Genomic DNA, 24729 nt, shown 5'->3' on the forward strand with positions numbered 1-24729 from the left:
CACACTCAGAACCACCAAATGCAGTAGGTCCTATTACATCCTGTTTACAAAGGAAGAAACTGAAGCTTAGAGAGGTTACTGAATCTAAGATTACAGGGCTTGTACACTGAGCTAATAATTCATCCAGGATTGACTGGCTCCTAGACCTCGAACTCTTAACCATAGCATTCTTTCATTAACATATATTAAAATCCAGCTGCTATTCTGTCGACTAAAATCTACTGCGTACTCTTTCTGTGGCATCCTTTTCTACTCTTTCCGATGAGATGCTGAGCATCCCATCTGAACCACCCAGAATTATCTCCTCCATAAAAGGTTCATCCTGGGTATTTCGAGCTTGTTCTGGTTCTAATGATCTAGTTATGTAGACAGAATATGCTGCTTTAACAACAGTGTCATCAGTGATTTAATAAAGGCCTGACAAGTTAGACCTGCCCCTGTATCTTCAACACATTAGTTCATATTTCTTCCATGTGGAAGTTACGAGGAGGCGCAGAGAGCATCAGGATACTGATAGCAGGCAGGGTGTTAAGTGTTGGCGACACGAGGAACTACAAAAACAGGAATCTGTCTCCACGTTACTAGAGCTCACAACTGTAAAATGGGCAGCCCTTAACCAATCACAGACACAAATACAAAATTACAACGGAGATGACGGCTATGAAGGAGCAATCCCTATAAACAGGAGGGTTATCACCAAGACGTCTGAACCAACCTGGGAGACTGTGGAAAGTTTCTGGAGGAAATTACATTGAAGCCGAGATCTGAGAAAGACGAGGAGTGAAGAGGGGATGAAACAGACTTCCCAGCCAAAGGATCAGACAGTGCAGAGATCTCATAAATGGGGGAGGCTGGGACCTTGGCAAGTCAGAGCTCCTGAGAGGCAGACGGCGTGACCGCACTGCAGAAGTGAGGCGGTGTGGGGCCAGTCGGGCCTGAGGGCGATGCCTGGCCTGGCCACCGGTCCCCAGGCTGTAAGGCCAGCCCTATGGACTCAGGCCACACAAGCCCCACACACCACAAGTCAGGCTGGGATGTAAGGACTACCCCAGAGACACATCCATCCAACAAATGTGTCCTGAAGACCAAGCAGGACCTTCCCCGGCAGCTGGGTGTAGCGGGAGAGAAAGGATGAAGGTCAGTGATGTTTTCAGGGCAAAAAAGCAGAGAGGGAACTTAAGCTAGCATTTACTAAGTGTTCTCTAGAAGCGGCCTCACTGCCCTTCAAATAGAGGGCTCACTGCCCCGTAGAAAGAGGGCCGTAGCCACAAATACAACAAGAAACAAGATAAGTTCATGGTTAGTCTATGTTATGTATGGATGAACTTCTGGATCCAGGCCCTGGCAACTTTAAAGTCAGTTGGAGAAATTCTCATGGGTCATCCTGATTGGCTTTAAAACCGTAACCATCGTACGAGATGAGATTTCACACACCAACCTAGGCCCTCTTCAAACACTACTTCACCGATCCCTCCTCAAACCTCCTGGAAGAGTTTCTAGATAAGAAAATGGAGAATCAGAAAGGCTAAGTGACTTATTCAAGGTCACACAGACAAGTGAATGAAAAAGGTAAATGTTGGTCTCCAAAGCTTAAGTTCTTTCCATGACACAGGCTGACCCCTCCCACTGGACACCCAGGGCAGAGGCCATCCCCACTCACCTTTCCACTTCGGGACGAAGAGCCTTCTCCCTCTCAAGCATGGCAATGATGAGCTTTCCCCACTCCTTTTCTATGTCATTGGGATGATAACCTTGAAGGAGTTTGATGCGTCCAAATTCTATCCAAATCTAGAGAAAATAACAACAAAAAAGCTAATGTGAAGCAAAGACGTAAAAAATTATGTTTCTTACATCAAGGTATATTATTAAAGATAACATTGGATACCTTATGATACCACTTATATGTGGAATCTAAAATATGACACAAATGAACTTTATGGAATAGAAACAGACTCACAGACACAGAGAACAGACTTGTGGTTGCCAAGGGGGAAGAGGGGTGAGGGAGGGATGGATTGGGAGTTTGGGGTTAGCAGACACAAACTATTATATATAGGATGGATAAAAAACAAGGTCCTACTATATAATAGCACAGGGAACTATATTCATTATGCTGTGATAAACCATAATGGAAAAGAATATGAAAAAGAATATACACATATGTATAACTGAATCATTTTGCTGTACAAGAGAAATTAACACAACACTGTAAATCAAGTATACTTCAATAAAATTTTTTTAAAATATTACATTTGACAATACAAAGGAAATTTCTGCTTACCTCTAATAATTTATACAGGCGTTTAATTTTTGATTTTTCTGTCTCCTTTGGTGGAATTTCTGTTTCTTTAAACTGTAAATACTGATTATAAAGTGCCTAAAAAGAAAGGGAAAATAAATGAAGGGCCAAACTTCAAAGACCTGTTTTCATTATCACATAATGTCACCACTTCAAACGCTATTTACTCTGTCGCGTGCCCTCGGTGGCATTCCTTTATAAAACAGACACTCAAGGACGCTGCTGATTCCCAGCCAGTCGGTAACCAGGCTGTATGGGATCTGAGGAGGGTGTAATTATGGCTATGAGTCCTGATTCAACATAGGCTACCCAGCCATCCGGATAGTGAAAACCACAGCAGTATCTACTATGGCTCTACTGACAATCTCTCATTATCCAAACAAGAAAATACATACTTTAAAAGATCCACTTCCCAAATGCCGTACTTTAGCTTTTAGTTTTTGGAAAAATCATCTGATGCAATTCCCATAAAAAGGGGTGGGGAGCATTCTCCTCTATTTCATGGTCTATCCTTGAAAACAGAATTCTCATCAGATAGATAGGACTAAAATTTTGTTTCAATATCCCATTGGCCAAATTAAGCAGATCTTATAAGTAAACGAGACAGATGCTATTGGTTGCTGCTATTATTATAGAAGTTTGAACCATATAATTAAATTCTATCTAATTTATAGATATTAACTTGGGAATCTCTTAGATATGTTTATTATATTTATTAACAAGGACCTTATAAAAATTATGTTGATAAAGCATCTCCACATTTAATAAGTGTATACTAATTATTTCATCCTAATTCATGCTGCTTTAAGACAAGTCCCTGCAAACATTCAGGCAGACACATTTCTTTGAAGGATTCCATTTAATGTTTTGTTGGCTAATAAAATTATTTGGTATTTCCCCACAATATATTTTTTTCCTGTATCATGTCCTATCCCAGGCAACAGTCAGTAATCTGTGTAGTCACTCGAACTTCTTTAATAATTTAAGAATCTGTATTAATCAGAAGCCAGCAAGAATTTACTCAAATGTCTGGACAAAAGGAATCCATCTGGAAATAAATGGAACTTGAAATCTGAAAATTGGTTTAAACTCAAAATGCACCATTTCAGGATGTCCATAGGTGAATAAGCACGGAATGCCATCACGGGCTACCCACTGTTCACAGTAGACATGCTGATAGAAGGGGGAGGAAAGCTTTCCTGCCAGGAGAGGTTCCAGCCACAGAGGGAGACATCACACAAACAGCTTCAGAGAGAACTTAAACAGCATCACATCGACACACGCCAAGGAACTTTGCGCCAAGGACAAGTTCCCCGTGGCAACATGAATAAAAGCTATTCCACAGATGTTCCGTATAGACGCATGGACACAATTACTAACGTTAACAGGGCCCACCCTGGGTTAGGACCGTTTTTTGCAATGCTAGTCTGATCCAGAAAACAAAGTCTGCAATTCAAGGAATTAGACTTTGTTGTTCATATTCGCATTACCCATTTCTTGAAATAAAGTACACTACATTGCTATGACAAATCCCAATGTACAAAATGAGACAACTTATCTTCAATACGTTTCTATATCTGTACTATCTTTTAATATTTCTATAATGTCTCTGCTCAAAGAGATGGACCCAGGTTTTTAGGTAGTAGTAAATGTTCTACTAAACCAGGAACTCATTTACTCTGGGAGTCAGATATGTATTTTCGAACTCATGGTGAAAGACGGTATGTACCTCTTGCCGTACCACAGGAGCCTCTGAGGCTGTTTTTTAACAGGATGTGACCACAGGCACAGGCCCTGCCACGGTCGCATTGCACAAGCTCCCGCCCCCCCTCGTGCCCCAGCCATCTGCTGTCTCCAGGCATCTCCCAGGCACCAAAAAGAATCTGGCAACGTCACTTCCAGAAACCTTCCCAAATTAAACCTTAAAACTCTCAACAATTCAAACCAAAGGGACTACAAATTTCTTTAAGATGTTGTCACTATTATCTTTTAATTATTAATGTTGACTTCCATTTTCTCTGTACAATAGGAGACGAATAAATAAATAATTTGCCTGATGATTAGTACCTTGCCAAGGGCAATTTTTCTTCAATTTCTGAAATGACAGAACCATTTCAGCATTATTTAAAAGTTTAATAATAAACTCAATCCTACTTAACTTCTGTAGGGACACAGACCTTGAGTTCTACAGGATTATTAGGAAATGTTCTCTCGGACATAGTGGTCACATGGTGTCTGATCCACTGGACGAGGTAGTTGACCATATTCTGGTATTCAATCCATTTGACTTCAACATCCTACAACGAGAAGATGGCAGAGAAGGTCTATATCTGCAGATTGTAACATTCACGTCTAACACAATCTGGCCAGAGGTCATTCTGTGGATTTGCAGGGCTTTAAGCCTGACGGAGAGGACCAGCTCCATGTTTTCTTCCTTTCCACCCGGTCCCAATCCTTTCCACTTAAACAGCCTTAAAAACACACGATCAACATCTGACCACTAAGACTAGCCTAAGGAGTGCCAGCTCTGATCCAGGGATCTAGGCTGCCTGAAGCACTGTGTTACAAAGGCTTCAGAGGCTGCATTGAAATGTAGCAGAAAAAAAAGAACACTGTGATCAATTTGGGGTGTTTTCCAGGTACTCAAAAAAGGCACTCAAAAGGCTTATAGCCTGCATAAGCCAGGTTAGTTGCCCTCTCTGCCAACCTTTCTAAGTCCACCTTATATCTGAAAGTCAAAGAGCTACGCGATACATAGGAAAGCAGACAGGAGTGAAAACTAGAGGAAATGTACATGTGGGATGATTCAAGTACTGTTAGGCAAACTTTTTTTAAAATGGAGGAGACTGGAAAATTGTAAACTGCCTTACTCAATTAAGTATTTGATGACTGCTTATGATGTTCAAAGCATTATGCTAAGCATTGTAATAAAAATATAATACTTCAAGACATGATCTCTTTTATCAAAGAGTTTCTGTCTAGATGAGGACTCAGAGAGTCATAATATAAACAGTTACGCAAAACGAAAAGCAGCATTTAAGAAGTGTTGAAATAACGGAAACGGGTATGTACATGTGAGGCGCTGAGGTAAGAATCAGGTGAGCATAAATGTGCCTCAAAATGATCACTGAAGATTTCCTGGGAGAGGGAATCCCTGAGCAGTTGTACAATGACCAGTAATTGTTGGTGGCTGGCAGAAGGAGCAGAGAAAAGATGGGGGATGGGGGTCAAGGGAGTCAGGACTCTGAAACAGAAATGCCCCGGACACCACAAACAGTTCACGTGGGGAATGATGTGGGTAAGCAGAACTGATAAAAGGCAGAATTGTGGACGTCAGAACATCTAGACTGGGTTGAACCTTGCAAGCCACATGGAGCCACGGAAGTTTTTCTAGCTCACGTGGCGACAATGTGCAGAGTTCATGGGAAGAGAAAAACAATGGAGAAAGTAAGCCAAAAGAAAGCTCTCATCCTCATTCTAGTGAAGGGATAAGAGTGAGGAACTGGGTACAGGCAGTGAGAAGACCAAGCAAGGAACGGCCACAATAACATTTTGGAGCAACACTCAACCCTGAGTCACTGGCAGACACTGGAGCAGAGGGGGAGCATGGGACCAAGTCACCTGGGGACCAGCCTTTGTGAGAAAGAACATGAGGAGAGAATGGAAACAAGCCTCAAGCAATAGCACACAGAGGCGAAATAAGAGACCCAAAAGGGGAGCTCCCAAACCTTCAAAGTGAGACAGAATAAAGGAGAAATCTGCAGGAGGAGAGGAGAAGTCAGGGTGAGGGGGGTCCCCCCAAATGCACGTCATGTACAGGGTGTCCTGTCCTCCAGAAATGCACAGCACTTGTCAGCAGGACCAGCACAAAACGCACCGCTGAAATGAACTGCACAGACTTTGGGAAGCAGTGGACTAAATAAAGAGCCCAAAGCTACTCGTCAGAGACTGTGTCCTGCTACGAAGAAGCTCCGTTAATTTGGCAAAATCAAATCGCCCTCCTTCGGGCCTCACCTTTAAATGAGAAACCAACTCAGAGCTACCTTTCCTCCTGGGATCACGTAAGTTAAAAAACTTGAAAGTGATTTCAAAAGTGAGATATTCTCTGCATACCTTCTCTGCAGAGAAGGATACCAAGTAGGGCAGCTGTAAAACAGCAGTAAGTTTAAAAAGAAAATCTCTAAATTAAGAGACCTATTAACTCAAATCCTTTAAAAAATATTTGATAATTAAAAACTGTAAACTCATACAACTTGACAGCAAAAAAAATAATCCAATCGAAAAAAGGGAAGAAGACCTAAACAGACATTTCTCCAAAGAAGAAATACAAATGGCCAACAGGCACATGAAAATATGCTCAACCACGCTAATTATTACAGAAATGCAAATCAAACCTACAACGAGGTACCACTTCACACTGGTCAGAATGGCCATCATTAAAAAGTCTACAAATAACAAATGCTGGAGGGGGTATGGAGAAAAGGGAACCCTCCTACACTGTTGGTGGGAATGTAAATTGGTGCAGCCACTATGGAGAACAGTATGGGGGTTCCTCAGAAAACTAAAAATAGAATTACCATAAGATCCAGCAATCGAGCCTCATCTACCAGAGGGCAGACAGCAGAAGCAAGAAGAACTACAATCCTGCTGCCAGTGGAAAGAAAACCACATTCACAGAAAGACAGACAAAATGAAAAGGCAGAGGACTATGTACCAGATGAAGGAACAAGATAAAACCCCAGAAAAACAACTAAATGAAGTGGAGATAGGCAAACTTCCAGAAAAAGAATTCTGAATAATGATAGTGAAGATGATCCAGGACCTCAGAAAAAGAATGGAGGCACAGATCGAGAAGACGCAAGAAATGTTTAACAAAGACCTAGAAGAATTAAAGAACAAACACCTAGAAGAATTAAAAAACAAACAAACAGACATGAACAATACAATAACTGAAATGAAAAATACACTAGAAGGAATCAATAGCAAATAACTGAGGCAGAAGAACGGATAAGTGACCTGGAAGACAGAATGGTGAGATTCACTGCCACGGAACAGAATAAAGAAAAGAGAATGAAAAGAAATGAAGACAGCCTAAGGGACCTCTGGGACAGCATGAAACGCACCAACATTAGCATTATAGGGATCCCAGAAGGAGAAGAGAGAGAGAAAGGACCAGAGAAAATATTTGAAGAGATTATAGTTGAAAATGTCCCTAACATGGGAAATGAAATGGCCATCCAAGTCCAGGAAGCACAGAGAGTCCCAGGCAGGTTAAACCCAAGGAGAAACATGCCGAGATATGTAGTAATCAAACTGACAAAAATTAAAGACAAAGAAAAATTACTAAAAGCAACAAGGGAAAAATAACAACATACAAGGGAACTCCCATAAGGTTACAGCTGATTTCTCAGCAGAAACTCTACAAGCCAGAAGGGAGTGGCATGATATATTTAAAGTGATGAAAGGGAAGAACCTACAACCAAGATTACTCTACTCACAAGGATCTCATTCAGATTCAATGGAGAAATCAAAAGCTTTACAGACAAGCAAAAGTTAAGAGAATTCAGCACCACCAAACCAGCCCTACAACAAATGTGAAAGGAACTTCTCTAAGTGGGAAACACAAGAGTAGAAAAGGACCTACAAAAACAAACCCGAAACAATTAAGAAAGTGGTAATAGGAACATACATATCGATAATTACCTTAAATGTAAATGGATTAAATGCTTCAACCAAAAGACACAGGCTCGCTGAATGGATACCAAAACAAAACCCAAATATATGCTGTCTACAAGAGACCCACTTCAGACCTAGGGACACATACAGACTGAAAGTGAGGGGATGGAAAAAGATATTCCATGCAAATGGAAATCAAAAGACAGCTGGAGTAGTAATACTCATATCAGATAAAAGAAACTTTAAACAAAGAATGTTAAAAGAGATAAGGAAGAACACTACATAATGATTAAGGGATCAATCCAAGAAGAAAATATAACAATTACAAATATATATGCACCCCCAACATAGGAGAATCTCAATACATAAGGCAAATGCTAACAGCTATAAAAGAGGAAATCAACAGTAACACAGTAGTGGGGGACTTTAACACGTCACTTACACCAATGGACAGATCATCCAGACAGAAAATTAATAAGGAAACACAAGCTTTAAATGACACAATACACCAGATAGATTTAATTGATATTTATAATTCATTCCATCCAAAAACAGCAGATTACGTCTTCTTCTTAAGTGCACACGGAACACTCTCCAGGACAGATCATATCTTGGGTCACAAATCAAGCCTCGGTAAATTTAAGAAAATTGAAATCATAGCAAGCATCTTTTCCAACCACAACACTATGAGATTAGAAATAAATTACAGGGAAAATAACATAAAAAACACAAACACATGGAGACTAAACAATACGTTACTAAATAACCAAGAGATCACTGAAGAAATCAAAGAGGAAATCAAAAGATACCTAGAGACAAATGACAAAGAAAACATGACGATCCAAAACCTATAGGATGCAGCAAAAGCAGTTCTAAGAGGGAAGTTTATAGCAATACAATCCTACCTCAAGAAACAAGAAAAATCTCAAATAAACAATCTAAACTTACACCTAAAGGAACTAGAGAAAGAAGAACAAACAAAAGCTATAGTGGAAGGAAGGAAATCATAAAGATCAGAGCAGAAATAAATGAAATAGAAACAAAACAAAAACAATAGCAAAGATCAATAAAACGAAAAGCTGGTTCTCTGAGAAGATAAAACTGATAAACCTTTAGGCAGACTCAAGACGGAGAGGACTCAAATCAATAAAATTAGAAATGAAAAAGGAGAAGTTACAACTGACACCGCAGAAGTACAAAGCATCATAAGAGACTACTACAAGCAACTCTGTGCCAATAAAATGGACAACCTGGAAGAAATGGACAAATTCTTAGAAAGGTGTAAACTTCCAAGACTGAACCAAGAAGAAACAGAAAATATGAACAGACCAATCACAAGTAATGAAATTGAATCTGTGATTAAAAATCTTCCAACAAACAAAAAGTCCAGGATCAGATGGCTTCACAGGTGAATTCTATCAAACATTTAGAGAAGAGGTAACACCCATCCTTCTCAAACTCTTCCAAAAAATTGCAGAGGAAGGAACACTGCCAAACTCATTCCTTGAGGCCACTGTCCCCCTGATACCAAAAGCAGACAAAAATACTACAAAAAAAGAAAATTACAGACCAATATCACTGATGAATATAGATGCAAAAATCCTCAACAAAATACTAGCCAACAGAATCCAACAACACATTAAAAGGATCATACACCATGATCAAGTGGGATTTATCCAGGGGATGCAAGGGTTCTTCAATATATGCAAATCAATCAATGTGATACAGCATATTAACAAATTGAAGAATAAAAACCGTATGATCATCTCAGTAGATGCAGACAAAGCTTTTGACAAAATTCAACACCTATTTATGATAAAAACTCTCCATAAAGTGGGCACAGAGGGAACCTACCTCAACATATTAAAGGCCATATATGACAAACCCACAGCAAATATCATTCTCAATGGTGAAAAACTGAAAGCATTTCCTCTAAGATCAGGAACAAGACGAGGATGTCCACTCTCATCACTATTATTCAACATAGTTTTGGAAGTTCTAGCCACACAATCAGAGAAGAAAAATAAAAGGAATCCAAATTGGAAAAAAAGAAGTAAAACTGTCACTGTTTGCAGATGACATGACACTATACATAGATAATCCTAAAGATGCCACCAGAAAACTACTAGAGCTAATCAATGCATTTGGTGAAGTGGCAGGATACAAAATTAATGCACAGAAATCTCTTGCATTCCTATACACTAACAACGAAAGATCAGAAAGAGAAATTAAGGAAACAATCCCATTCACCACTGCAACAAAAAGAATAAAATACCTAGGAATAAACCTACTTAAGGAGGTAAAAGACCTGTACTCAGAAAATTATAAGACACTGGTGAAAGAAATCAAAGATGACACAAATAGTTGAAGAGATATATCATGTTCTTGGATTGGAAGAATCAATATTGTGAAAATGACCATACTACCCAAAGCAATCTACAGATTCAGTGCAATCCCTATCAAATTACCAATGGCATTTTTTACAGAACTAGAACAAAAAAATCTTAAAATTTGTATGGAGACACAAAAGACCCTGAATAGACAAAGCAATCTTGAGGGAAAAAAAGGGAGCTGGCGGAATCAGGCTCCCTGACTTCAGACTATACTACAAAGCTACAGTAATCAAGACAATATGGTATTGGCTCAAAAATAGAAATATACATCAATGGAACAGGATAGAAAACCCAGAGATAAACCCACACACCTATGGTCACCTAATCTATGACAAAGGAGGCAAGGATATACAATGGAGAAAAGGCAGTCTCTTTAATAAGTGGTGCTGCGAAAACTGGACAACTACATGTAAAAGACTGAAATTAGAACACTCCCTAATACCATACACAAAAATAAACTTAAAGTGGATTAAAGACCTAAATGTAAGACTGAACACTATAAAACTCTCAGAAGAAAACACAGGAAGAATGCTCTTTGACATAAATCACAGCAAGACCTTTTTTGACGCATTTCCTAGAGTAATGGAAATGAAAACAAACAAAAAAAAAACCAAACAAACAAATGGGACCTAATGAAACTTAAAAGCTTTTGCACAGCAAAGGAAACTACATATATATATATATATATATATATATATATATATATATATATATATATATATATATATATATATATATATATATATATATATATATATATATATATATATATATATATAAAAACCAGGAATCCCATGCCTGGGCGTATAGCCAGACAAAACTCTAATTCAAAAAGATACATGCACCCCAATGTTCATAGCAGCACTATTTACAATAGCCAAGACATGGAAACAATCTAAATGTCCATTGACAGATGAATGGATAAAGAAGATGTGACACGTATACATACAATGGAATATTACTCAGCTGTAAGAAAGAATGAAATAATGCCATTTGCAGCAATGTGGATGGACCTAGAGATTGTCATACTGAGTGAAGTAAGTCAGAAAGAGAAAGACAAATACCATATGATATCACTTATATGTGCTATCTAAAATATGACACAAATGAACTTATCTATGAAACAGAAACAGAATCACAGACATAGAGAGCAGACTTGTGGTTGCCAAAGGAGGGGGGTTTGGGAAGGCGTGGAGTGGGAGGTTGAAGTCAGCAGAACTATATTCAATATCCTATGATAAACCATAATGGAAAGTAACATTAAAGAAAAGAATATGTGTGTGTGTGTGTGTGTGTGTGTGTGTGTATAACTGAATCACTTTGTTGTACAGCAGAAATTAACACAACATTGTAAATCGACTATATTTCAATTTTAAAAAGTCATATTTAAAAAACTGTAAAAAGCACTGTCAGAGAATTCAGTCAGTTCTGAGTCAGCAGCTTCAGAATGGAAAAATCAATACTCACGTTTGCACCAATGCCTTCACCACCTTCAGGGACTTTGGGAAATGCGTCATAGAGAGATGATACATAAGTTATTACTGATTTTTCATCAGGTGAGGAGACATCAACATCTAAAAGCAGCAACATGAATTATTTCAAAATGCTGATCAATCACTTTGTATCAGACTTTCCAGCCCGTGGACATCTGGTCAAAATAATCACTCACCTTCAGGATCCAGAAGTCTTATAACACCGATTTTTTCTGCTACATAGAAAGCGTGCTCTAAATTTGCAAGGTTGCTTTGAACAGCAACAGTATTCATGTCTATCAGGTCCGGCCTAGGAAAAAAGGCACCATATTAATGGTGTTTTTCACTTGCCAATTCAACATGAAATTTACATGTGTACCTATTGACATAACAACTCCTGCAAATATTATTACGAAGCCTGTGTTGAAATACAGAGTTTTTCACCCAGTCTTTACCAGTCTGTGAACTAAAAACGCCCCCTGCCATATCAGTAAACGAAGGATGTTGCAGCCTTGAAGCCATCACATTACAGCCACCCCGACCTTGAGTCCTAAGGGAACTCAGGAAGGAAACAGGATGCCCGCCATCAAACCATTAGACATTGCAGTCACCCCTGATGATGCACCCTGAGAAGACTCAGAATGAGAAAAGCAGGATACTGGCCCCAGACTGCTGAGGTGCATATCAAAGGAATGATTTCAGTAAGCCCAGACTCTTGCATCTTCCCATAGAAAAGCGCTAAATTCCTTAACTTGAGATGTCTGCTTTTCTTTAATTAACAGTAATCATTTGATATTCCAACTCCCTGGTCTTTGTTGCTCCCCACTTGCTGGCTCCCCACTTGCCTCTTCAGAGCAGTCCCTCAGAGCTATCTGAGATGCTGCGTCCCGGGATTAAGTCCTCAGTTTTGTCCACCAAATAAAACACAACTCTCAACTTTTAGGTTGTACATTTTTCAGTCGACACTCGCTTCTCTCAGAAACTTTTGTGTGCCAAAAGCAAATGTAGGAAAATATAACAATTTTAATGTATAAACTTTCAGCAAAGTCTACAAATTCCTCATGATCAGAATATATTGGGTTGGCCAAAAAGTTCCTTCACATTTTAAGTAAAAGTAAAACACACATTTTTTCATTTTCAGCAAGGACTTTATTGAACAACGTATTCACCATTTTGTTCCACTACCTTCTGACATTTTTCAGGCAACTTCATAATTCCATCTTCCCAAAACTTTTTATCTTTTTGAGCAAAGAACTGTTCCAGGTGCCTTTTACAGTCTTCCAGGGAAATGACATTTTTTCCATTTAAGAGAATTTTGTAAAGACTGAAATAAATGGAAATCCGAAGATGCAATATCTGGGGAATACGGTGGATGAATCAGAACTTCCCAGCCAAGCTGTAACAATTTTTGCCAGGTCACCAAAGAAACATTCAGTCCTGTGTTATCCTAATGGAAGATTATGCATTTTCTGTTGACCAATTCTGGACACTTTTTGTCGAGTGCTGCTTTCAGTTGGTCTAATTGGGAGCAGCACTTGTTGGAATTAATCGTTTGGTTTGTCCGGAAGGAGCTCATAATAAAGGACTCCCTTCCAATCCCACCATATACACAACATCACCTTCTTTGCATGAAGACCAGCCTTTGGTGGGGTTGGTGGTGGTTCATTTCTCTTCCGTTCCATATCATTGTACAGTATCCACTTTTCATCACCCATCACAATTTGTTTTAAAAACGGAACATTTTCATTTTGTTTAAGTACAGAATCGCATGCGGAAATACAGTCAAGAAAGTTTTTTTCACTTAACTTATGTGGAACCCAAACATCCAAGCTATTAACATAACCAAGCTGGTGCAAATAATTTTCAATGCTTGATTTGGATATTTTGAGTATGTTGGCTATCTACCGCGTGGTATAAGGTTGATTGTTCTCAATTAATGTCTCGATTTGATCACTATCAACTTCAACTGGTCTACCCGACCGTGGAGCACTGTCCAGTGAGAAATCTCCAGCATGAAACTTCACAAACCACTTTTGACACGTTCGATCAGTCACAGCACCTTCTCCATACACTACACAAATCTTTTGTTGCGTTTCAGTTGCGTTTTTACCTTTCTTGAAATAATAAAGCATAATATGCCAAAAATGTTGCTTTTTTTCTTCCATCTTCAATATTAAAATGGCTACACAAAAATTCACCAATTTTGACAAGTTTCTTTTTTTTAAATGCACGCTGATATGATAGCTGTCACTATACAAGCTAACAAAATTGCTTCGAATGAAGTTAAAGACAACTAAGCGCTATTAGAGGCATCTTAATGCAAAAAAGCAACAAACCTTTTGGCCTACTCAATATATGAATATGTGTCGCATTCAATCTGTTTAAACCCCACTACCTCAAAAGCATCCATCTAATCCAACTTCTTCTCATCCTGGGAGCAGAGATCAAGCCCCACCTCCTCTGTGGTGCCTTCACTCATCTTTCCAGCCCTCATTTCTTTCCCTTCTGTTCCCTGAACTCTTTATAGTCTTGGGCCTGTGTCAGTTAATTTGGCACCTGGAATAATCACATACTTCTTTGTACTCTAAATTCACTGTTCAATGTGCAGGCACATCTTGTTTCTCCTGACTGGTCAACTCTAAGACTGCAAGAACCATGTGGTTTTAATGAACCTCTGTATTTTATCCTTCTGCTGAGATAAAGAGTGGCGTATACATTGTAGACACTTAATAAATATCTACCAATAAATTGGTAAGTAGGTTGGTTAGTAAATTGAACCATAAATGAAAGACTAAAATAAGCATTAGCTTATATCTTCACGAGCACACATTACACACATACACACCCCAGATTTCACCTCTTTCTAATTTGTGAGACTTCCATGATGCTCTAAACCACAGGGATAATTGAGGCTGGCTCTATCTACACATAAGACAAGAAAAGACTTCCTGAATACTCCTTGAATACAAAGTGACAAAACACAGTAGCTGGAAACTTAACTCAAGGCTAGAAGCCAGTCAAGAAACTTTCCTCTCAAAACCAAAGCATTAAAAAAATGCAGAAACAAATGTGAAAACAGTAAAGTCTTCCAAAAGAGTGGCACCCACCTCTAAAATCTCTAAGAACCTGTTTCTCAACATCTAAGGAAAGGCTCTCTTTCCAACCTCCAAGGGCAATCTGCTTTTCTCAAAATAACCCTTTGAGGGTCTGCAGAAAGAGTGGGAGGGCTCAGAGGTAGTATGGGAGGATGAAACACAATTATTCTGAATACTATGAGAAGACTGTTTACATGAGGAAAATATATCATTTATCTTAGGGAGGGAAACAGAAATCTGTACTCTTATTTTTATCTGATGAGAAAGCAGACCTCCAAAGAAATCTACTCACAGTTTTATAGCCCTTTGAAGTGTTCATAACCTTGATTTTTTTTTTTTTTTTTTTTTTTTGTGGCGTTGGGTCTTCATTGCTGCACGTGGGCTTTCTCTAGTTGTGGCGAGCTGGGGCTACTCTTCATTGTGGTGCGTGGGCTTCTCACTGCAGTGATTTCTCTTGTTGCAGAGCATGGGCTCTAGGCACACAGGCTTCAGTAGTTGTGGTGCATGGGCTCAGCAGTTGCGGCTCGCGGGCTCTGGAGCACAGGCTCAGTAATTGTGGCGCATGGGCTTAGTTGCTCCGCGGCATGTGGGATCTTTCAGAACCAGGGATCGAACCTGTGTCCCCTGCATTGGCAGGCAGATTCTTAACCACCACACCACCAGGGAAGTCGAGAAGTGTTCATAACCTTGAAATGTAACTACCTACCTACCTATTTCCCAGGAATTATTTGGAAATTCTTTAATTCTTTTCACATTACCACCAATATGATCACTGAAAAGGGAACCCACATTGATTACACGAACTATGAATCTACTGACAACAACATAGGTAAATGACATACCTAAAAATAACATTTTTTATTCACACAGAAGTATTTTGAAGAATCTTCCAACTTCAAGATTACTAAACAGGTGTGGATGATAGTCTAGACAAAAACAAACCTCTGAAGTTCAAAAAATTGTTTTGCGTCCACAAAGTTCTGACATTTTAAAGAAATAAAAAACCAACGTTTCTGAGTTTGCCAAATCTCCCGACAAGAAAGGGCACGTTACCATGCAAAGCCTGCCATTAGCAAAGAAAGTAAACACTGAGTAATCCCCGAGAATGAATAAAGTCATTGAAGAATTTAGTTCTCCACTGAGAGAACAAAACATAAAACCTCCTTCAGAATGACATAGTTGTTTCAGCACAAAAGCAGCTGTGTAATGCATCAATCTGGGGTAAGTCACCTCTTTTTTCATGATATTTAACCCTTTAATGGCACAAAAGCTGCAATGGTTTTCCTCCACTGAAAGACTGCAGTAGACAAATCTTAATGAAGGAAAATGCTTTTTTAAAACTACTGCAAAAAAGTAGCAGCCTCCAAGTTGTCATAATTCTACCCTCCCCTGGGGTCCCGTTTCAGTCTCCCATCCTGCTTTTCCTCAGTTGTCTGGAGCTTCCAGAAGTCACATGTGCTGTGACCTACCTTTCTTTCTCCTTCATCACCTCACTGGGATCATATAACCCTTAAAAACTTCAACTATTTTCCACCTACAGAAGATTTTTATTTTCATTCTAAAGGTTCCATTTCACTGTAACATCTCCCTTTTGGGGCACTTTCACAGGAAATTTTATTCCCATCTGAGGTTTGACTAAGCAAAGGCTGTGAGCAGTGAAGTTCCTGTATTAGTTTAGATAGTTGAGTGTTAACTAGTGTAATTTCCCTGTTCACTGAAGACCACTGAAAATCGTATAATGTAATCCTCTGCCACTAAAATAATATATACTAGTCTTTTTATGGAAAAAAAGCCATTGTGACTCTTACTTGTATTATTATTCTATGATACTGTAATCTTTTCTCAATGACTCGATCATCATGGATAGCAGTTTTTAAAACATATTTATATCCCATCTTTTTCCCATTAAATGAGTAAAAACAACTTACAAAGAAATAAAAACAAGAGATGGTCACATACATTTTAAATTAGAAATATAAAACCAAGATAAGGCCATAAGATGAAGTTGAAAGAAAGGCCAAAAATTGCAAACCACTTCTACGCATGCTTAGTGTCTTTGATTTATTCCCAAAAATACAGGACAAAAAGGTATCAAATGAAACAGTAACTGTCATAATGCAAAATAATTTTGGATAAAAGTAATGCTTATCTTGCATACAACACCCATTTTAAAAGTGCATTCTCCCTGGACAAAATAAGATATATATACACCCACAAGCATATATACATATATATGTATGGTATTTATGTATATAGAGGCATTTGGAGAGAGAGAGAGATGTGTGTGTGTGTGTGTGTGTGTGTGTGTGTGTGTGTGTGTGTGTATAAAATATAAAGATATCATCACCCACACTGATAGCCAAACTAATGGAACATTAAAATTCTATAAGAGATTTTTTGGTATAGACACCCCAAGTAACTTTGCAGTCCTCAAACACTTTACTAACATATTAGCTCACATAAGTATTAGATATGATTCTGAGAGAAAATCTGACTTAGTGTCACAAATGGCTGAAGATTAGGCTTCCATATTTTATCACGTCCAACACCAATGAGCCCAACTACAAGGAGCATGAAGCAAAGTCAAAATACCTGGAAAGAAAGTCCTTAGAAATTGCCATCGGAACATACCAGAGAGGGCACTGATAAAAGTTAGCTAAGAAAAGAATACAGTAGTGCAGACACAAGATTACCAAATCCTGAACCAAAAATGTGACAACTGCTGAAAGGACATATATAAGAAATATCAATAGTCAAAGTCCAAATCAGGATTTGTTTCCAAAGTATGGAAAAAAAGATTTAAATTCATAGAGTTTGTTACAACTTAAATATCCATTGACAGATGAATGCATAAAGAAGATGTGATATATATATATATATATACACACACACACACACACACACACACACAATGTAATATTACTCAGCCATAAAAAAATGAAATAATGCCATTTGCAGCAACATGGATGCAACTAGAGATTATCACACTAAGTGAAGTAAGTCAGAAATAGACAAATACCGTATGATATCACTTACATATGGAATCTAAAATAGGACACAAATTTACCTATCTACAAAACAGAAACAGACTCATAGACACAGAGAACAGACTGGCGGTTGCCAAGGGGGTGGGGGGTGGGAGAGTGTAGGAGTGGGAGCTTGCCATTAGCAGAGGCAATAGAGCAGAAATTAACACAACATTGTAAATCAACTACACTTCACTTTAAAAAAAAGGAAGGGCTTCCCTGGTGGCGCAGTGGTTGAGAATCCGCCTGCCGATGCAGGGGACACGGGTTGGTGCCCTGGTCTGGGAAGATCCCACATGCCGTGGAGCGGCTGGGCCCATGAGCCATGGCTACTGAGCCTGCGCGTCCGGAGCCTGTGCTCCGCAACGGGAGAGGCCACAACAGTGAGAGGCCCGTGTGCCGCAAAAAAAAAAAAAAAAAAGGAAAAAGAAAAAAAACATGCACCCCTATGTTCATAGCAGCACTATTTACAGTAGCCAAGATATGGAAACAACCTAAATGTCCATGATAGATGAATGGATAAAGATATGGTACATATAAAAAGAAATTTCATAGAGTTTGTTGGGTTGTATTGGCTCTCAGTTGGCACTCAGCAGTCATTTATGGAGTGAGTATAGACTTAAGTCTTGGCTACCCAGGATCTGAACCCTCAACCTCTGTTTGAGAAATTTCCCTTTTACAAACATGAGGGAGAGAAGCAGAGTCCATTAATACAAAACAAAAACATCAGGTTTTTCTTATCTCTCCTTTGCTCAGGAAATGTCCACTGCACACTTCACCCCAACGAGATGACACGACCTGGTCAACTCAAATTCTCCTGCAAGACTTGGTTCCACCACCGTCTCCTCCAGGAAATGCTCTTCTCTGTTTCCAGTGCTCTGTGCTACCTTTATTTCTGTAGTTACCACAGTTTGTTACAACTATGCATTTGTCCATCTCTCACAGTGGACTGTAGGCTTCCTGAAGGCAGAACCCATGTTTTATCCACATCTCTATCCTCAATATCCAGCCTAATGCCCAGCACATGAATACTTGAAGAATGAATGGATAATAAAGGAACAGATGAGCTTTGGCGACTGAAAAGTACCACTAATTCAAATTTCTGGAGATAGTCTCCATTTTAGGTTTGATCCTTTTCTTTTCACTAATTTCTACAGACAAAGCCATTATCTAAGGCTTCCAATCAGGATTTGAAATCCTCATCAAAATCCATAGGGAATAGGATCCGATATCACAGCTCCTCCATCACCCAAACAAATACACATGGTTTTGAGGTTTCCCAAGGGCTTTTCTCTACTGAAAACAATCTGGAAAATAGGCGTGGGGTGAAAACAACATGCAAGGGATCGATTATAACATTTTCAAAAGCACTAATTACTGCTCGTGGGCTCTGAATCCTCCCTTCTCATGTTCTCATGTGCACTCAGCTTCAGCTTTTGGCCATGTTCCCAGCTGGGATGTCTTATAAAATAATAACAGTCACAAAACAACAACAGGGATTCATATGTATTGATACCTACTATGTGGCAGGCAGTGCACTACAGGCTTTAAAGGCACTGTTTCACTTTATCTTCTTGACAACCCTGAGCAGCAGGGTGTGTTATTGTCCTGAATTTACAGACGGAAAAACTGAAGCTTAAGGACATTACATAACTTGGACAAGGGCAGAATCTGACAAGGAGCAGTCAGTATTTGAACACAGCTCTGTCTCCATGCAAAGCCCAAGCCAAAATGCTGCACTCTGCTGGCATTATACACTGAGAACTCATCAAACAGTCGTGTCCAGTATGAAGCTGAAAAATCAGGATAAAGAAAATACAGATGAATTCATGCTTCTGCTACTGGGGAAAATGATAATGATGGTAATTCCCAGAAAGAAACACCACAAAGTGTATGTGCGCACACTGGCATACTCAGAAAAATAAACTGTAAGCATTAAGATGTAGTTCCAGCTTGTTAACAAAACAAGTATTCATCGAATATACGAACGCTTCCTGTACTTGGAATGGTTTGATCCAGACTGCGGAAGGCCTGGTCATCTCTATTTTAACAAGGTTCTCCCCTTCCTCCAGGTGAATCTTATCAGGGAAGTTGGGAACTAAACCATCTTAGAATTCCCCTAGTCTCTAATCTTTCCTTTCAAAATTATTAACATTTTGTACTGGAAAAAAAATCCTCAGTAATATCAGATATAACAAGACAAACAGGACAATCACAAACATGCCTTATACCCTCAACCAGGAGACAGCAAACCTTTTCATTCTTTTCCAGTGTTGATTTTTACTGTTTAAATCTAGAGGCAAAGAACACACTTAGGCCTGGAGTGGCGGAGGGGGGTGTTTCATGCTGGTCTAACTCTGGAAGACACTATAAAATGATGACTTCGGGAAAAGATACCATTTGGTAACATATTTTTTAACTTTTAATTTTTATTTTTTTATTGAAGTATAGTTGATTTGCAATGTTGTGTTAATTTCTGCTGTGCAGCAAAGTAACTCAGTTATACATATATATTCTTTTATATATATATATATATTTCCATTTCCATTACAGAATATAATAGGATATTGAATACAGTTCCCTGTGCTATACAGTAGGACCTTTTTGTTTATCCATCCTATACATAAAAGCTTACATCTGCTAACCCCAACCTCTCACCCCATCCCTCCCCCCAACCCCCTTCGCCTTGGCAACCACCAGTCTGTTCTCTATGTCCATGATTCATAACAGATTGTTTTAAAAATAAAATCAAAACCACTGAAATAAACCTTGTGGTTTGAGATATCTGATCATCTGAAAGGACACTGAGCCACAATTTCCTTTCTTAGCTGGAAAAAAAATAGAAAGTAGAATGGTGGTTTCCAGGGTCTAGGGGGAGGGGGAGGGGGAGGGGGAGTTCCTATTTAATGAGCACAGAGTTTCAGTTTTGCAAGATGAAAACAGTTCTGGAGACGGATGGTGGTGATGGTTGTACAATATTGTGAATGTATTTAATACCAGTGAACTGTATACTTAAAAATAGTTAAGATGGCCAATTTTACTTTTACGTTACGTACCATGGTCCCTCAGTATCCACGGTGGATCAGTTCCAGGACCCACAAGGACACCCAAGTCCACGGATGCTCAAGTCCTTTACAAACCCCCTTGTATAGGCAGTTCGGCATAAGTGGATACAACCAGCCCCAGATCGTGTAGTATTTCTGATCCCTGGTTGGTTGAATCTGCAGATCCCATTACCTATGGATACTGAGGGTTGACTATATATTTTACCACCGTTTTTTAAAGTTTCCAAAAATTATTAAAGACAAATTTTTACATATTTGAGAGAAAAAGTCTATACTGAGGTGGAAAAAGTCAAAGGGCTGTGATTTAGTCCTAACTTGCTTTGACTTTGAACACACATCCAGACACCTGTGTCACACTTCCCGTCTACAAAAAATGTGTATGGGGTGGAGGGAGGGCATTGGGGGCTGCTGCACCATATGGTTTGAAAAACCCCACTGATTTGCCCAAAGTCTCAAGAGAAGATCCATATGAAAGTACTTGGGGAACTAAGTATACAGAGCAATGTACAGAAGTTATTAAGAAGTTATCTATGGGCACACAAACAATGTAACACAATGTAATCAGAGAAGCAGAATGTGGTGCTTTGGTATGCTAATTATAAATAATCCTTCCCAGGCAACAAACTAGGTGTTCATCCATTCACTCAATATTTAATAAGCATCTACTATGTGCCTGGCAGTAAGGCATTAAGAATACAGGACTCTGATTTCATTTCTCTAATAATTAGCAATTTTGAACATGTCTTCATGTGCCTACTGGCCATCTGTATGTCTTCTTTGGAGAAATATCTATTTAGGTCTTCTGCACATTTTTCGACGCAAACTAGTATATACAGGATGGATAAACAACAAGGTCCTATTGTATAGCACAGGGAACTATATTCAATATCCTGTGATAAACCAAAATGGAAAAGAATATATATATATGTATAACTGAATCACTTTGCTGTACAGCAGAAATTAACAAAACATTATAAATAACCATACTTCAACAAAATTAAAAAAAAATTTTAAAGAATATTGGACTCTGTGTATGGAGAGCTCAGAGCTCTGAAGGGAGCTGGGGGGAAACCAGGAGAAAACCTGGTGGAAGAGTACCAGACAGGAGGCAAAAGCACACACGTGCACTGTGTTAGAGGGAGCGTGCGTACAAGGGGACCAGTGCTCTGGCCACAAGCCAGCAAGCAGCAGGGGGACACAGGGAGAGACGAGGCTGGATGAATGGCAGGATCCAAAATGATGCAGAATCTCATGAACTTCTTAAGGAATTTTGAACGTTTTCCCAAGAACGATGGAAAACTATTAAAATGCATTAAGGAGGATTAAGAGATTAAGTTTTCAGCTCTGACGTCAGACAGAGAAGAAATGTAAAAGGGTGAAAGTACTCCCAGAGAATCCAGGGAGAGGTCAGGGTGACTTGCAAAAGAACGTGGCAGCAGTGGGGAGAAGTGGACAGGCTGGGAGACAGAAGGTCAAATGCATAGAGCCAGGGGTGTAGGTACGGATGAGAGTCAACACCGAAGAGAAAGGCAGACAGGCAACCTTGAAGAATTCCCATGTCCACCAGCCTGTGAGACAGTCTGAGTGTGGAAAGGGTCCTGAGCAGGAATGGTCCAGGAAACGGAGGAAAACCAGGGCAGGGTGGGGCCAGAAAAGAAAAAGAGCATTTCATGAAGAAAAGATACCTGCAGTCAGTAGGGTCAAATACTGACAAATAAGATGAGGCCTGGAAAATGTGTCCTGGATACCCCCATTTATCCTGAAATCACTCATGACCCTAGAAGAAGTGGTTTTGGTGGATTTGGGGGCCAGAAGCCAGATTCAAGTGGGTTGAAGAATAAGTATGGGGTGAAGAAATGAAAACAGAGGGTGCGGACAATTCTTTTGAGAAGTCTTCCCCTTTAAGGAAAGAAATGGTCTATGGCAGTAGATGGAAAAAAGCATGGGGTTGAGAGAGGTTTTTTTTAATTGTTTTATTAATGAAGAGGCTTCAGTGGGCTTAAAATCCAGTGAGAAAGATCTGTTCAGAGAGAAAAGTTTACTAGAAGGAGAAAGAAGGTTTCTGAGGCAACAGTTGGGATGGGGTCCAGAGCAGGGGAGGAGGGGACAGCCCTGGACAGGTGGAGGGAGGACGCCCATCAAACCAGGGAAAAGATGGCGAGATGGATGTAGAGGAAGGTAGGTTTGTACCTTTGGGAGCCAAAAGAAAGACTTTCTACCTTCTGGCCTCAAAATCCTCTGAAAGCAGGAGTGAGGAAGGACAGAGGGTGTGAGGGAGAGAAGGGGTGAATTAACATGTATAGAAGAGATGGCTGGGCAGAACCATGAGATTGGGAATACACCCTGAAGTTGGACTTTCTCCACTGTGCTTCATTTGCTGGGTACAGGCACAGAGCAAGCAGAGAGCTGGGCTCAGACAGGTCAGGCTTTGCTGGGAAACTGGTGTGTACTCAGCAGTACGGAAGGAGCTGAAAGGGATGCAGGGAGGGAGGGGGGAAGGGGGAAGGGGGAGGGAAGGAAGGAAGGAAGGAAGGAAGGAAGGGGAGGGGGGGAAGGGGGAAGGGGAGGGAAGAAAGGAAGGAAGGAAGGAAGGAGGGAGGGAGGGAGGGAGGAAAGGAGGGAGGGAGGGGAAGGGGGGAGGGAAGGAAGGGGGGAAGGAAGGAGGGAAGGGGGAGGGAGGGAGGGAAGGAAGGAAGGAAGGGGAGAGGGAGGGAAGGAGGGAGAAACCCACTCCATTCACCTAGACATCAGTCTTAGCCCAACCTCTGTGCTCAGCACACAGCACACCAACTCACACACAGATGCACGAAGCCACCCGTGTCACTTCCATCCGCTCTCAGATACATCACACAACACAAACATGCATTAACGATGCCTCACTTAGTCTATGATGGCAGGACAGTCACCGTAACAAATTCCTGAAGATGACTGTTTGGACTAAATCGTGTTCAGGCTTAGCATATTCTTACTGTTCTTATTGGTGGGAAAAAGCATCTCACCTCGGCCCCTTCCCCTCAAGAGGGAAAAAAAAAAGACCTATAATATGGTCCTTCCCCTCCCCCAGCAAATAACTACAAATGTGCAGGAGACCCACCCACAGTTGTGTAACTGGGTGTAGACAGTCCTTTATGCTCATATTTGGGTACATAGTGTTGAAGAAACAAAGCCAAGAGCTCCAAGGTAGCAACAAGCTATAAAAGTAACTTTCCCTTTTCTCAAAAGGAGACGTATGAATTTACTTCCAATATTCTTCTTTTTTTTTCCTACAAAGTGACTCTCTCCTACCAACAAGGCAGAAAGCAAAGAATGAGAAACACTATAAAGAACAGAAACATGTATATGTGTAACTGAATCACTTTGCTGTACACCTGAAACTAACACAACATTGTTAATCAACTATGCTCCAGTCCAGTATAAAAAAGAAATTAAAAAAAAAAAAGAAAAGAAACACTATAATTCACAGCAAGCTTTGTTAGGACTTCAAGATTAGAATCTAACGTGAGACATTAGAAGATACCTAATAAATTATAACTCTCACTTCTTCACAAAGAACAATTAACCCCAAAACAGCCTCACAGACTTTACTAAACATAGAGAATAGTATTGATTTTGACAGAGTAACTCCTTCAGTTCCTATATTTAAGTGACCTTATGAGAGTAAATTGTAAGTAAATCTAGGGGCTAGATACCACCCTCCTCCACA

General features: G+C 39.7%; 1 protein-coding gene across 1 annotated transcript in view; it reads right to left on the reverse strand.

Moving 5' to 3' along the window:
* The window catches only part of DST (dystonin), a 494547-nt gene that overhangs the window by 176964 nt on the left and 292854 nt on the right, over positions 1-24729 (reverse strand). The window contains exons 10-14 of the mRNA XM_060021645.1: positions 12038-12150; positions 11836-11942; positions 4477-4596; positions 2282-2377; positions 1661-1788 (exon numbers count right to left, since the gene is read on the reverse strand). Of these exons, the coding sequence (XP_059877628.1) occupies positions 1661-1788; positions 2282-2377; positions 4477-4596; positions 11836-11942; positions 12038-12150 (564 nt within the window). The remainder of the gene's footprint in view (positions 1-1660; positions 1789-2281; positions 2378-4476; positions 4597-11835; positions 11943-12037; positions 12151-24729) is intronic.

Source organism: Delphinus delphis, chromosome 10 (genome assembly GCF_949987515.2).
Source record: "Delphinus delphis chromosome 10, mDelDel1.2, whole genome shotgun sequence".
In the NCBI taxonomy this organism is placed as follows: Eukaryota; Metazoa; Chordata; class Mammalia; order Artiodactyla; family Delphinidae; genus Delphinus; species Delphinus delphis.